We start from the raw sequence: 13,470 nt of genomic DNA, 5'->3' as shown, positions 1-13,470 counted from the left end.
GATTTTATGTATTTATTCATGAGAGACAGGGAGAGAGCCAGAGACACAGGTAATGGGAGAAGGAGGCTCTCTGAAGGAGCTGGATGTAGGACTCTATCCTGGATCCTGGGATCACGCCCTGAACCACAGGCAGATGCTCAACTGCTGAACCACCCAGGAGTCCCACTAAAATTTCCATTTGAAAGGTTTTTTTTTTTTTTTTTTTTTGTATTTTCTGTTCCTTTGGTGATATTCTTCAGTTTTTATTTATTTATTTTTTTATTCTTCAGTTTTTAAATTTAGTTCAAGTGTGTTTGTAATTGCTTGTTGAAGCATTTTCGTCATGGCTGCTTTAAAATCTTTGTCAGATCATTCTAACATCCTGTTCTTTTGAAATCTGTTGTCTTTTTAAATTCAGTTTGAGATCTTCCTTCTTAGTGTTATGAGTGATTTTTCCTTGGAACCTGGATACTTTCATATTATTTTAGAACATGCTGGATCTTATTCAAATCTTCTGTTTTAACTGGCTTTCTCTGACATTGTTCCAGGAGGGGAACTGTGGAACACTGCCTCTTTACTGACAGATGGAGGTACAATTCTAGGTTTCCCACTCATCCTTCTCTGAAACCTGAGTTGGGGCCTTCCTTGTCATTCTTGAGGGAGGTTGCGAGTTCTGAGATGCCACATGATCTCCACTGACACTGAGGTAGGAATAGCCTCATTACTGATGGATGGAGACAAATGTCCCAGTTCCCTTCTTGGCTTTTCTAATATAAACTCAACGGGGGAAAGAGGAATTGAGATACATCATTATAGATAGGTGAGGGTAGAGGTCTGTGCCTTCTGCTCAGTCTTTACTGGCATGATGGGATTGAGGCCATACTTCTTCCTGTGATACTTATCTGGGGTATAGTGCTTATGGACTAGAAGTTTTCTGTCTTGTGAGGGCTCCCTCTTTCCTGGTCCTTTGGCTAGACAGAGTAGGCTTGTTTCGAGTCTTTTTTTTTTTTTTTTTTAATCTGCACCCCTTTGTGTTTCCAGGTCATCACTTGCTTTTGCTACAAATTTGAAATCTGTGAGGCAAAAAGGAAACCCAGTGAACAGATCACTATTTCAATTTCTTGGATCTTGAAGTCTTTAGCTGGTTTGCCTTTTTTTCCATCTTTCAGTCTGCTTATATTTGTTTTATATATAATGTCCAGGGATTTTAGTTGTACTCAGGTAGAATAGAGAAAAGCACATCTACTTTATCTTCTTGGAAATTAAAGTATCCTCCCTCATTTAAAAAATTTATGTTTTTAAGTGCTTTAATTGATCCCATGATTTTGCTAATAGGTACCTCCTCAAGTTTGCTCCTGTATATGTTGTATCCCATTAATCTGCGAGTGCTTCCTTGTTCTCTAGCACAGTAAGCTTTCCCAGTTTCACCTTGTACTTTTTTGGGCCAAACTTGCAATCACTTTTCCAAAGATCGCTATCTACTTTTCATATATAATTTCTAAGTACTCTGTGTTCGTTGCTACTGGGAGATTATTGCATCTAGGCTCTTTAACCATGTAATGCATTCTTAAATATTCTTTTTCTTTGGTGCCAATTCTAAACTTAAATAATAATAGAATTTTAATATATGTTAAGCAGTACTCTTTCTTTTTCTTCAAAAAATCCTTATTTTTCCTCTAAGGTTCCTGTCAAGTAAGATGATATAAAATAAAAAGCAAAAAGAAAATAGGCACAGAAAGTCATTGAGATTCTGTTTGGGATATTGTTGATTTCAAGAGTTTTCTTTCCTGGGAAAAAATCATAGGAATATCTACCTATTCAAGTCTTTTTTTTTTTTTTTTAAAGATTTTATTTATTTATTCATTAGAGACAGACAGAGAGAGAGAGAGGCAGAGAGACATAGGCAGAGGGAGAAGCAGGCTCCACACGGGGAGCCCAATGCGGGACTTGATCCCAGGACCCTGGGATCATGACCTGAGCGGAAGACAGACACTCAACCACTGAGCTACCCAGGCGTCCCTCAGGTCTTTTAAATGTTACACATCACAAAATGTCTCTCTTTTTAAAAAAATTTTTAAAAAGATTTTATTTATTCACGAGAGACAGAGAGACAGAGAGACAGAGAGGGGCAGAGACACAGGCAGAGGGAGAAGCAGGCTCCCCGCAGGGAGCTGACTGGGGACTCGATCCCGGGTCTCCAGGATCACGCCCTGGGCTGAAGGCGGCGCTAAGCCGCTGGGCCACCCGGGGATTCCCCCCCCCCCCTTTTTAAACAGGTTTACTTCTTTTATTAACTCCAATAATAACTTTGCACAATTTTTGATGCTGTTGTGAATGGAACTTATTTATCACTGGAAAAAAATTATCGGTGTTAGATTTTACAAGAAATTGTTTTCTGCAAGGATAGTGATAAAAATCATGTATATATGATCGCATTTCTGCAAACGACAATAAGATTGTGTGTCCAACGGCTAAACACATAAACCTCGGAGTGGGAGGTGAAGCTGTGTCCATTGCTTCTTTTGGTTGTGTGTATTTTCTGACTTTCCTAAGATTTTCGTGGATCACTGTGTCTTCTTTGGAGGCTAACGTCGTAAACAGTAGGAAAACGAAACAGTCGTCATTATTCTCCTACCAAGGGAGAAGCCCTGCGGCTCCGGGTGCGTCTCACCGCGGGATCAGCCCCGCCCGCCGCGGAGGTGCGCGCGCTCCCGCCGAGGCTGACGGGAGGTCTCCGAGGCGGGCTCCCTCGGCTCTGCTGCGGCGGGCGGCGGGGACGTGCTGACGGACGTGGCGGGGAGAGCGCCGCTGAGAGGAGCGCGTGCGCGCCGGGGGCGGCGCGGGACCCCGAGGTGGGGGGCGGGCCCGGCGCGGCGGCCTCGGAGGCGTGCGGCCCTGCGCGCGTGCGCCGACCTCGGCCCGCGGCTCGCCTCTGCCCGCAGCGCCCCGTGGCGGAGGCTCGGCTCCTCGGCTGGCTCCCTGCGCTGAGGCCGGGGGCGCGGGAGAGGCCCCGAGCCCCGTAGGACGCCGTGCTTGGGGATCACGCGGCGGGCATTTCTCTGAATGTTCACGACCATTTATTTGTTTGAGCGAAGAGAGCCTGGTCGTGGAGAGGCGATGTGCACCGAGCCAGCGGGCGGCGGGGTTGTGTTAAAGGCCGGGTCTGTTGTCCAGATCTGTTGCTGCTAATAGGCCGCTCCGCGTGGAAACCAGCAGTGGGCTCCTTTGATAAAGGGTTTCTTGAGCAGGCATCATCCAGCAGATATAGAGGGTAAATCAGTGTCTACTTGTGATGGCTACTCAGCTGGAAAACTTAGCATTTTTATATTATCAAGAAAGAAGGCCCAAGCTCCCGTGTGCACTTGGCAGTCTTTACATTCTAGGAGATTTGCAGAATTGCTCATTTATGTCCATCCATTCTATTTCAGGCCTTCTCCAGAGTTTTGATGTTGTTTTCCACAATTCAGGAGTCAAGTTTTTCACTTTTTTGGGGAATTATCTCTTGAACTCTGATGGCTCCTTGTTATCAAAGTCAATCCTTAAGCAGTTTTCTATTCCTCTGGAAAAGCACCATTGGAAACTAAAAGCAGATTTTCTTTCTTTCTTGGCGTGATTTTGTTTTATCCGTGTTTGGTTGTTTTGATTGTCTTAGTTCTTACCTTTATGCCCTTGGTTTTTAGAAAACATTCCTGCTTCTTTATTTTCTATTTATTTTCCATAAGTGAAGAGCTAATGTGTTTAAATGTGAATTGCTAGTTTTGTTTTTACCTTTTGTATGATTTCTTTCCCATATTTTCATGACCTATTCTTCCAGACTTCCTCTCAGATCTTGTATTTGACATCCTCAGTCTCTCTCCTGTCAGCCACCTGATTCACTGCTGGTTTTGGTTACCACCAAAATGCCAGTGACTCTGCTATCATCACCTTCGTCTTGGGCTTCCTCCCTCCTGAGCTCAGAACCACACATTCAGCTGCCCCTTGAAGATCTCTGTCTGTCTGTTCCACAGATACTTCAGGCACAACATGCCTAAGACCTTTCTAACTCTTATTTCTGTCCAACATCTTTGTCTCTGCTTCCTAGTCTTTGCAAATGCCACCTGGTTTATCTGGAATGCTTATAAAGTTACCCTGGGAGGCAATTCCCCTTCTCTGCCATGAATTGAGGACATGATTTTCTTTGAGCTTTTTCTGTTAGATCAAGTCTCTGTTCCACCTCTCCATTATTAACCCCTGGATTAGGTAGTGAAAGGCAAAGACCAGGATGAGAGGTGACCACATAATCCAGGGGTATGCAACCCTCCCCTCTGGCAACCATTAGCCATCAGTTTGTTCTCTGTGTTTATTATAGATCTGATTTTGCTTTTTTGTCAAATTTCTTATTGACATTCTGAATAAACAATAATAATCGAGTAGTAACATCTTTTGACTCATCAAAAACAAGGAAAACCACTTGATATTTGCCTTGTGTTTTTGTTTTTTTTTTAAAGATTTTATTTATGAGAGAGAGAGAGAGAGAGGCAGGCTCCAGGCAGGGAACCTGACGTGGGACTTGATCCCGGGTCTCCAGGATCATGCCTGGGCTGAAGGTGGCGCTAAACCACTGAGCCACCTGGGCTGCCCTGCCTTGTGTTTTAATTGACAATTGATGTTGCTTCCAGATATTCTCAACTCTGTGAGCAACTCTTCTTACCAAGAGGCTGATAAGCATAAACAAATTTATTTTCTCTGGATACAGTTCTTGAGCTATTTTAATAAAATGTTATTTATTTTTCATTTATATTATTATTATTATTATTAATTATTATTATTCTTATTTTTAGGCTCTTCCATTAACTGTTTGACTCCTGGCAAGTCACTTTCCTTCTCTGGGAATTACTTTTTTTTAATCTATAAAATGAGGTGAAAAACTAAATGAGTTGCTAAGCATGTGATTGACTAGGTGAGTGAATTTGTGGCTTATTACATTGATGTCTCAAAATGAGAAACCTGAATGAGACAGAATGAATCTAAGCTCCTTATCTTCCCTGGGCCTCAGTTTTCTCATATATAGAATGGTTGTAGTGATACCTCACTGGATTGTTATGGTGGTTAAGTAACATTAGGCATATAAAACCCTAGCATAATGCTTTTTATATACTACAAATTGATAGCTATGATTATTACTATGTACTAGATGTTTTGAATATTTTATCCCAGTGGTTCACAAACTTTAGCATAATGCATCAAGGTCCCCACTTGAAGACGGGGCTAGATAATTTACATTTCTATCAAGTTCCAAGTGATGCTGATGCTGATGCTGATGCTGGTTCAGAGCCCACACTTTGAGGATTGGTGTATCATTTCATTTAATACTCACCAAACCCCCCTATTATAGATAATACTGCTTCAACAGAGAGGTTAAGTAACTCATCCCAGTTTCTTCATCTGGTAAGTGAGTATTTTCACTTATGATTGAAAATTTTTTAAACATATCTTTTAAAAATGGCTGAATGAGGGGCACCTGGCTGGCTCAGTCAGTGGTGCATGCAACTCTTGATCTTGGGGTTGTGAGTTCAAGCCCCACATTGGGTGTATTACTTAAAAATAAAATCTTTAAAAAAATAAATGGCTGAATGAGATTCTATTATTGATATTTTTATTTTCTAAAACATTTTAAATCTTTTGAAATTAGGAAGTAATCATCATCAAAGGAACATGCAGGTGGACACTCAAGAGTATATTGTAAAATAGTTATCATTAGACATAAGTGGAATCACATATATACTATCATGTGTAAGATTTCTTAACAATATTTGATATTTATATTGTAGTATATTTCTTTTCTTTCCATCCTTTCTTCTACTTTGTAAGTAATATTCTATTGTATGAGTATACCATAGTATATTATCTATTATGGTAGGCAAAAATTTGGCCCCTGTGACTTTTGCCCTTGATGTTACATCCATTAATCTGTTACATTATTTGGTAAAAAGGACTTTGCAGATATAATTAAGGCTTACTAATAAGTTGATCTTAAAATAAGGAGGTTATCCTGAATTATCCATGTGGGTCCAATTTAATAACATGAATTCTTAAAAGCAGAAGAGGGAGACATAGAGGCTCAGAGCATGAGAAAGACTTGACCTACCATTGCTGGCTTGAGGTTGGAGGGAAGCCACTTACACATCACCATAAGGAAAAGAATTATGCAAAAAGCCAGTTAACTTGGAAGAGGATTCTTACCTCAACAGATAAGACCTGATGCTCAGCTCAAGTTCATTCTTGTGAGATCCAAAGAGGAGAACACGTATAATCCATGCTGTGTTTCTGACCTCTGGAAAATATGAGATAATAAAAGGGTGTTGTTTGTGGTAATTTGTTATAGCAGCAATAGAAAGCTAATACATCCATTCTCTTATTGACGGATATCTGATTGTTTCTAGTTTTTGGATACAAGGAATAAAGCTGTGAATCTTGTGCTCCAAGTTTTTTTGTAGATACATATTTTAATGTCTCTTGGGTAAATACCTAGGACTAGGGATCCCTGGGTGGCGCAGCGGTTTGGCGCCTGCCTTTGGCCCAGGGTGCGATCCTGGAGACCCAGGATCGAATCCCATATCAGGCTCCCGGTGCATGGAGCCTGCTTCTCCCTCTGCCTGTGTCTCTACCTCTCTCTCTTTCTCTCTGTGTGACTATCATAAATAAATAAAAATTAAAAAAAAATAAATACCTAGGACTGGAATTTCTGAGTTATAGCGTGTGTATATGAAATTAAAAAAAATTCAATTCGCCAACATACAATATAACACCCAGTGCTCATCCCCTCAAGTGCCCTCCTTAGTGTCTGTCACCCAGTTACCCCATCCCTAGGGTGTGTGTATTTAAGAAACTGCCAAATTTTTTTCTAAAATAGTTTAACATTTTTTAAAAAAGATTATTTGTTTATTCATGAGAGACGCAGAGAGAAAGGCAGAGACACAGGCAGAAGAAGAAGCAGGCTCTATATAGGGAGCCAGACATGGGACTCCATCCCAGGACTCCAGGATCATGCCCTGGGCTGTAGGTGGCGCTAAACCACTGAGCCACCTGGGCTGCCCTAAAATAGTTTAACATTTTATACTCATATTATTAGTGTGAGAATTGTGTAAGAACACTCTTTGCCCTATATTGTTGCCCATATTTGGGTTTTTAGTCTTTTTAAACATTTGCACTTATCTTTTATTGAGATTTAAGTTTTTTGAGATATAATTGACATATTAAAGTATCTAACATAATGACTTAATATATATATATTGTGAAATGATCACCACCATAACTCTAGTTAACATCCATCCATCACAATACAGTTACAATTTTTTCTTGTGATGAGAACTTTTAAGATTACCTCTATTAGTAACATTCAAATCTGCAACATAGTATAATTATAGTCACCATGCTGTACATTACATCCCTGTGACATATTTATTTTATAACTGGAAGTTTGTACCCCCCCCCCTTTTTTTTTTTTTAATTAGGCTTCACGTGCAGCATGGAGCCCAAAGGAAGGCTCAAACTCATGACCCTGAAATCAAGACCTGAAGTGAGATAAAGGGTTGGATATGTAACCAACTAAACCACCATAGCACTCTGGAATTTTATGCCTTTGGACCACCTTCACCCATTTTGCCCACCCTCTCCCCCTTCCTCTGGCAACCACCAATCTGTCCTTTTCTTTTTTCTTTTCTTTTCTTTTTTTCTTTTCTTTTCTTTTCTTTTCTTTTCTTTTCTTTTCTTTTCTTTTCTTTTCTTTTCTTTCTTTTCTTCTTTTCTTTCTTTTCTTTTCTTTTTTCTTTCTTCTTTTCTTTTCTTTTTTTTCTCTTCTCTCTTCTCTTCTCTTCTCTTCTCTTCTCTTCTCTTCTCTTCTCTTCTCTTCTCTTCTCTTCTCTTCTCTTCTCTTCCCTTCCCTTCCCTTCCCTTCCCTTCCCTTCTCTTCTCTTCTCTTCTCTTCTCTTCTCTTCTCTTCTCTTCTCTTCTCTTCTCTTCTCTTCTCCTCCTCTCTTCTCTTCTCTCTCTTTTTTGACTCCACATATGAATACAAATGAGATCATATGTTAAAATACAGATTGTGGTGCCTGACTGGCTCAGTTGATAGAGCATGTGACTTTTTTTCTTTTTTAAAGATTTTATTTATTTATTTGTGAGAGACACAGAGAGAGGCAGAGACAGAGGCAGAGAGAGAAGCAGGCTCCATGCAGGGAGCCCAATGTGGGACTCAATTCCGGGACTCCAGGATCATGCCCTGAGCTGAAGGCTCAACCACTGAACCACCCAGGCGTCCCAGGGCATGTGACTTTTGTTTGTTTGTTTGTTTTTCAAAGATTTATTTATTTATTTATTTATTCATTCATTCATTCATTCATTCATTCATTCATTCATTCATGATAGACATAGAGAGAGAGAGAGAGAGAGAGAGAGAGAGGCAGAGACACAGGCAGAGGGAGAAGTAGGCTCCATGCAGGGAGCCCGACGCGGGACTCGATACCGGAACTCCAGGATTGGCCCTGGGCCAAAGGCAGGCGCTGAACCGCTGAGCCACCCAGGGATCCCGAGCATGTGACTTTTGATCTCAGGGTTGTGAGTTCAAGCCCATGTTGGGCATGGAGTCTACTTAAAAATAAAAGAAAAAAAATGCAAGTGGGATCATATTTGCCTTTCTTTCTCTGACTTATTTTACTTAGCTTAATGCCCTCAAGGTCCATTCATGTTGTAAATGGCATGTTCTTCCTTTTTTAATTTTTTTTTATTTTTTATTTTTTTAATTTTAATTTATTTATGATAGTCACACACACAGAGAGAGAGAGAGGCAGAGACACACAGGAAGAGGGAGAAGCAGGCTCCATGCACCGGGAGCCCGACGTGGGATTCGATCCCGGGTCTCCAGGATCGCGCCCTGGGCCAAAGGCAGGCGCCAAACCGCTGCGCCACCCAGGGATCCCTGTTCTTCCTTTTTTTATGGCTTTTAATCCATTATGTATGGAATCCACTAATGTGTGATAGAAACTTCAGTAAACTAGGTTTAGAGTGGAAATTTCTCAACTTGATAAAAGACTGCAAAATACCTATAGCTAATACCATATTTAATGATGAGAAACTCAATGCTTTTGCATTAAGATCTATTATAAGGCAAGAATGTCCCCTTATCACTCTTTTTCAAAATTGTACTGGAAGCCCTTGCTATTACAGTAAGGCAAGAAAAGGAAATAAAATGTATACAGATTAGAAAGAAAGATATAAAACAGTTTTTGTTTGCAAATGACACGATTACACAAAAAATATGGAAGAATCCACAGAAAAACTCCAATGTATTCCATTATGTAGATTATAATATCTACAGATATTATAGAGAAGAAGATATTATGAAAAACATTATGCTAGGGATGCCTGGGTGGCTCAGTGCTTGAGCGTCTGCCTTTGGCTCAGGGCATGATCTTGGGATCGGGGATCAAGTCCCGCATTGGGCTCCATGTAGGGAGCCTGCTTCTCCCTCTGCCTGTGTCTCTGCTTCTCTCTCTCTCTGTGTCTCTCATGAATAAATAAATAAATCTTTTTTTTTAAAAAACATGCTAGTAAATTCCATAACTTGGAGGAGGTGGAAAAATATATTGAAAAACATGATGTACTAAATCCAACACAAAATTAAGTAGAAAAAGGAGAAGAGCTGTATATCTGTTAAGTAAATTAAGTCTGTACACATAGCATACTTACACCATATTCTGGGACATAAAACAAGTCTAAATATGTTTGAAAGGATTAATCTAGCATAAGTAAGAATTGAATATGAAGATAGATTGATAGAGGTTTTCCATTCTAAATAACGGTCAATACAAACTATCTCCCAAGGGGTCCAGATTCTGTACTTAACAAGAAAATTGTTCAAAGAAGCTATTATAAATTATGTTAAAAAAACTAAAGGAAACAATGCTTAAAGATTAAAAGGAAAGTATGATGACACTGGTTCATCAAATAGAGATCATTAATAAAAAGAAAGATTATTTAAAAAAAATGGGCAGTGTGGACTTGCAGAGTACAATGAGTGAAATAAAAAAAAATGAGTAGAAGGATTTTTAAGATCTGATTTGAACTTGCAGTGGAAAGAAGCAGTGAATTTGAGGATAGATCAATAACGATTTTACAGTCTAGATACCAGAAAGCACAAGAGGAATGAGGAAAAGTGAAGAGAGCCTCAGAGACCTGTGGAACACCACCAGACATATCACCAAAACAATGAGAGTCCCAGAGGAGAGGAGAGAAAGGCATAGAAAGCATAATAACTACTGTCCAAAGACTTCTTAAGTTTTTTTTTTTTTTAAGATTTTATTTATTTATTCATAGAGACACAGAGAGAGGCAGAGACACAGGCAGAGGGAGAAGCAGACTCAATGCAAGGAGCCCGATGTGGGACTCGATCCTGGATCTCCAGGATCACACCCTGGGCTATAGGCGGCGCTAAACCACTGTGCCACTGGGGCTGCCCCCAAAACTTCTTAAATTTGATGAAAAATGTATTTATACATTCATGAACCTCAATAAATGCAAAATAGTATAAATACAAATGATCCACAACTAGATACATTATAGTTAAACCAAAACCAGAAAATTTTGAAAGCAAAAAAAAAAAAAGAACAATTTATCATATACAATAATATTAACAGTTGATTTCTCATCAGAAACAATGGAGACCAAAAACAATAGAATGACAAGTGCTGAATGGAGCGTCGGCATCATGGCATGACAAATATTCTTCCTTCTTGTTCCCTTCTTTAATACTTAATTAGGCACCCACTCATGAATAAAAGTGCCTCTGTAGGATTTGTGGGATCCAGTACCATATGCCAAGAAACCTGAAAGGAGTCTTGCTCACCTGTGTGTTCAGCAATAGGCAGACAGACCTTAGTAGGGGCTGCAGAACCAGGAGAGCCAATGAACCTGCCCCAGCCCCTCTTGGCTGTGTTTGGGGAAAACATGAAGTGTTGACCTGGGCAGATACACACAGATGAGAGAGACTTTGGAGAAGTCCAGTCTTCCCAAGGGGGAGATTCCAGCACATCACTAGAGGAAAAAAAGAAAACAAAACTATGAGATTGAATGCAGTAGACAGAGTAAGAGGATCTTTGCCAACACTGCCTATCCCCTGAGGTGACAGTGAAGTTTAACTATCTTCCAGCAACCTCTCTTGCAGGGGAAAAGGAAAGCAGTGCCTGTGTGTTTAGTTACCCCAGTTGTGTGAGACACTGCTGGACAGTAATCAGTTTCTCTGAGATGTAGAGGGGGGAGGAGATTAGGAAAGAGGCATGTAAGATTATCAAAAGCATTGAAGGGACACGATTCCTGATGACTACCCTTCAGACTTCTGCAAGAAGTCTGCCCATGAGCTTGTGTGACAGCCTCACCCAAGGATCTCCCACACGGAACATCCTGAGTCCTAAACACACATCTTCTCCCACTCTTCTCCCACTGTGGCTGGCTCCTTGTGCACACTCCTGAGTATGGCCGTAGAGTGAAGTCTAGCAATCAGTAAATGGAGTGCTATCTGAAAATCAGACCAGGATCTGTGGGCATGAGAGAATCCTCAAACTTCTGGAAAACAAAAGAGAGGTTTGAGCCATCTGCTTGGTGTTTTATAAAAACCAGGAAAGACATAACGGCTTAAGAATTCTGCCACAAGAAAAAAAATTCTGCCACAAGAGGAAGAAAGAAGTGTGGAGCAGGAGTTTCCATACAAAGGTGGAGAAGCCCCAGATAGAACAGGGCCATTGAATAATAATAGTCCCCATGCTAGGGCAACTAGTAAGGATTTGAGGAGGTGTCTGCTACTTCAAATGTGAAAACAGTTATGCAAAACCCCAAGGAAGATGAAGAATAAAGAAAACATGTCATCACCAAAAGATAATAGTTGAGCCCAAAGGGATGGACTTTACTGCACTAGCTGGCAAAGAATTCAAAATAGCTATTTTGAAGAAACTCAAATCAACTACAAGGAAACTCAGTCCAATGAAATGAGGAAAACATATATGAACAAAATGAGGTATTTATCAAAGAGTTAGAAATCATAATAAAGAGTCAAAAAGAATCTGTAGAGCTGAAGAATTCAATGAGTGAAATGAAAAAAAAAAAAAAGCAGTAGAGAGCATCTGCATCAGAATAGAGCAAAAGGAAAGAAGAATTAGGTAAACTAGAGGGCAAAATCTTCAAACAACCCCGTCAGAGCAGAGCAAAGGGAAAAGTATAAAAAAGAGTAACGAAAGCCTACACTATGGTGATAATCATATTGTAATATAGAAATGTGTCCTATCAAGATATTGTACACTTTAAACTTACACAGTATTATATGTCAGTTATATCTCAAGAAGAAAAAGAAAAAACATGTGCTAAAAGAAAAATAAAAACTATCCTGTAAACCAAGCATTCTATATTTAGCAAAAGTGAAAGTGATAAAATAATGGCCATTCCACTACACATCTGTTAGAATGGTGTAAATCCAAAACACTGACACCACCAATGCTGGCAAGACTGTGAAGCAACAGGAACGCTCATTCATTGTTGGTGGAATGCAAGTTGATACAGCCAGTTTTGAACACACTTTGGCAGTTTCTTATAAAACTAAACATACTAATGAAAAAAAGAAGAAACTCTGCCATTTGCAACAACACAAATGGACTTTGAGGGCATTATGCTAAGTGAAACAGGTCAGACAAAGAGAGATTTTGCATATACGTGGAATATAAACAACAACAGCAACAACAACAACAAAATTACTAGAAAAAGAGATCAGATTTGTGGTTACCAGAGGCAAAGGTGGGAGAAGGGGGGTTGGGGGAAGGTGGTCAAAAGGCACAAACTTCAAGTTACAAGATAAATAGGTATTAGGGACATAATGTATAACATGATGAGTGTAGGCACCGCTGCTGTGTGATATATATGAAGAGAGTTATTGTGATACTGCTGAGAGAGTAAATCCTAAGAGTTATCATTACAAAGAGAATTTTTTTCTTTTTTTTCTCATTTATTTTTATTGTATCTATATTAAATGACAGATGTTAACTAAACTTATTGTGGTAATCATTTCACAATATGTAAGTCAAACCTTAATGCTGTATACCCGAATTCATTCAGTGATGAATGTCAATTATATCTCAATAAAACTGGGTGTGTGTATGTATATGACTAACTATGCTCTTACAATGCAATGTAGCAGACACATTGGTATTTAAAACTTATGTCCATAAAAAATATGGATGTATATGGATGTTTATAGCAGATTTATCCATATCTGTGAAAACTTAGAAGCAATCACAATGTCTTTTGTTAGGACAGATAAACTGTGGTACATTCAGACAATGGAGTATTAGTGCTAAGAAGAAATGGCATGGTCTTTTCATGCTGTGAAAAGACACTTGAGGAATCTTAAATGAATATTATACTAAGTTAAAGAAGCTAATCTGACAAGGCTAAATATTGTGTGGTTTCAACTAC

General features: G+C 39.6%; 1 protein-coding gene and 1 long non-coding RNA gene across 2 annotated transcripts in view; one reads left to right on the top strand and one right to left on the bottom strand.

Annotated features, from left to right (window-relative positions):
* Positions 1-2,929: 2,929 nt before the first annotated feature.
* Positions 2,930-13,470, top strand: part of LOC118352706 (uncharacterized) — a 44,122-nt gene continuing 33,581 nt past the window's right edge. Inside the window, exons 1-2 of the long non-coding RNA XR_007406954.1 lie at positions 2,930-3,250; positions 4,800-4,918. This is a non-coding gene — a long non-coding RNA (uncharacterized LOC118352706). The remainder of the gene's footprint in view (positions 3,251-4,799; positions 4,919-13,470) is intronic.
* ZNF239 (zinc finger protein 239) overlaps positions 6,169-13,470 on the bottom strand; it is a 45,077-nt gene continuing 37,775 nt past the window's right edge. The window contains exons 3-4 of the mRNA XM_035708019.2: positions 10,859-11,046; positions 6,169-6,292 (exon numbers count right to left, since the gene is read on the bottom strand). Of these exons, the coding sequence (XP_035563912.1) occupies positions 6,224-6,292; positions 10,859-11,046 (257 nt within the window). The 3' untranslated portion in view covers positions 6,169-6,223. The remainder of the gene's footprint in view (positions 6,293-10,858; positions 11,047-13,470) is intronic.

Source organism: Canis lupus, chromosome 28, assembly GCF_003254725.2.
Source record: "Canis lupus dingo isolate Sandy chromosome 28, ASM325472v2, whole genome shotgun sequence".
Taxonomy (NCBI): domain Eukaryota; kingdom Metazoa; phylum Chordata; class Mammalia; order Carnivora; family Canidae; genus Canis; species Canis lupus.
Note: the sequence above shows the minus strand (reverse complement) of the source record. Positions and strands in the feature narration are given on the sequence as shown.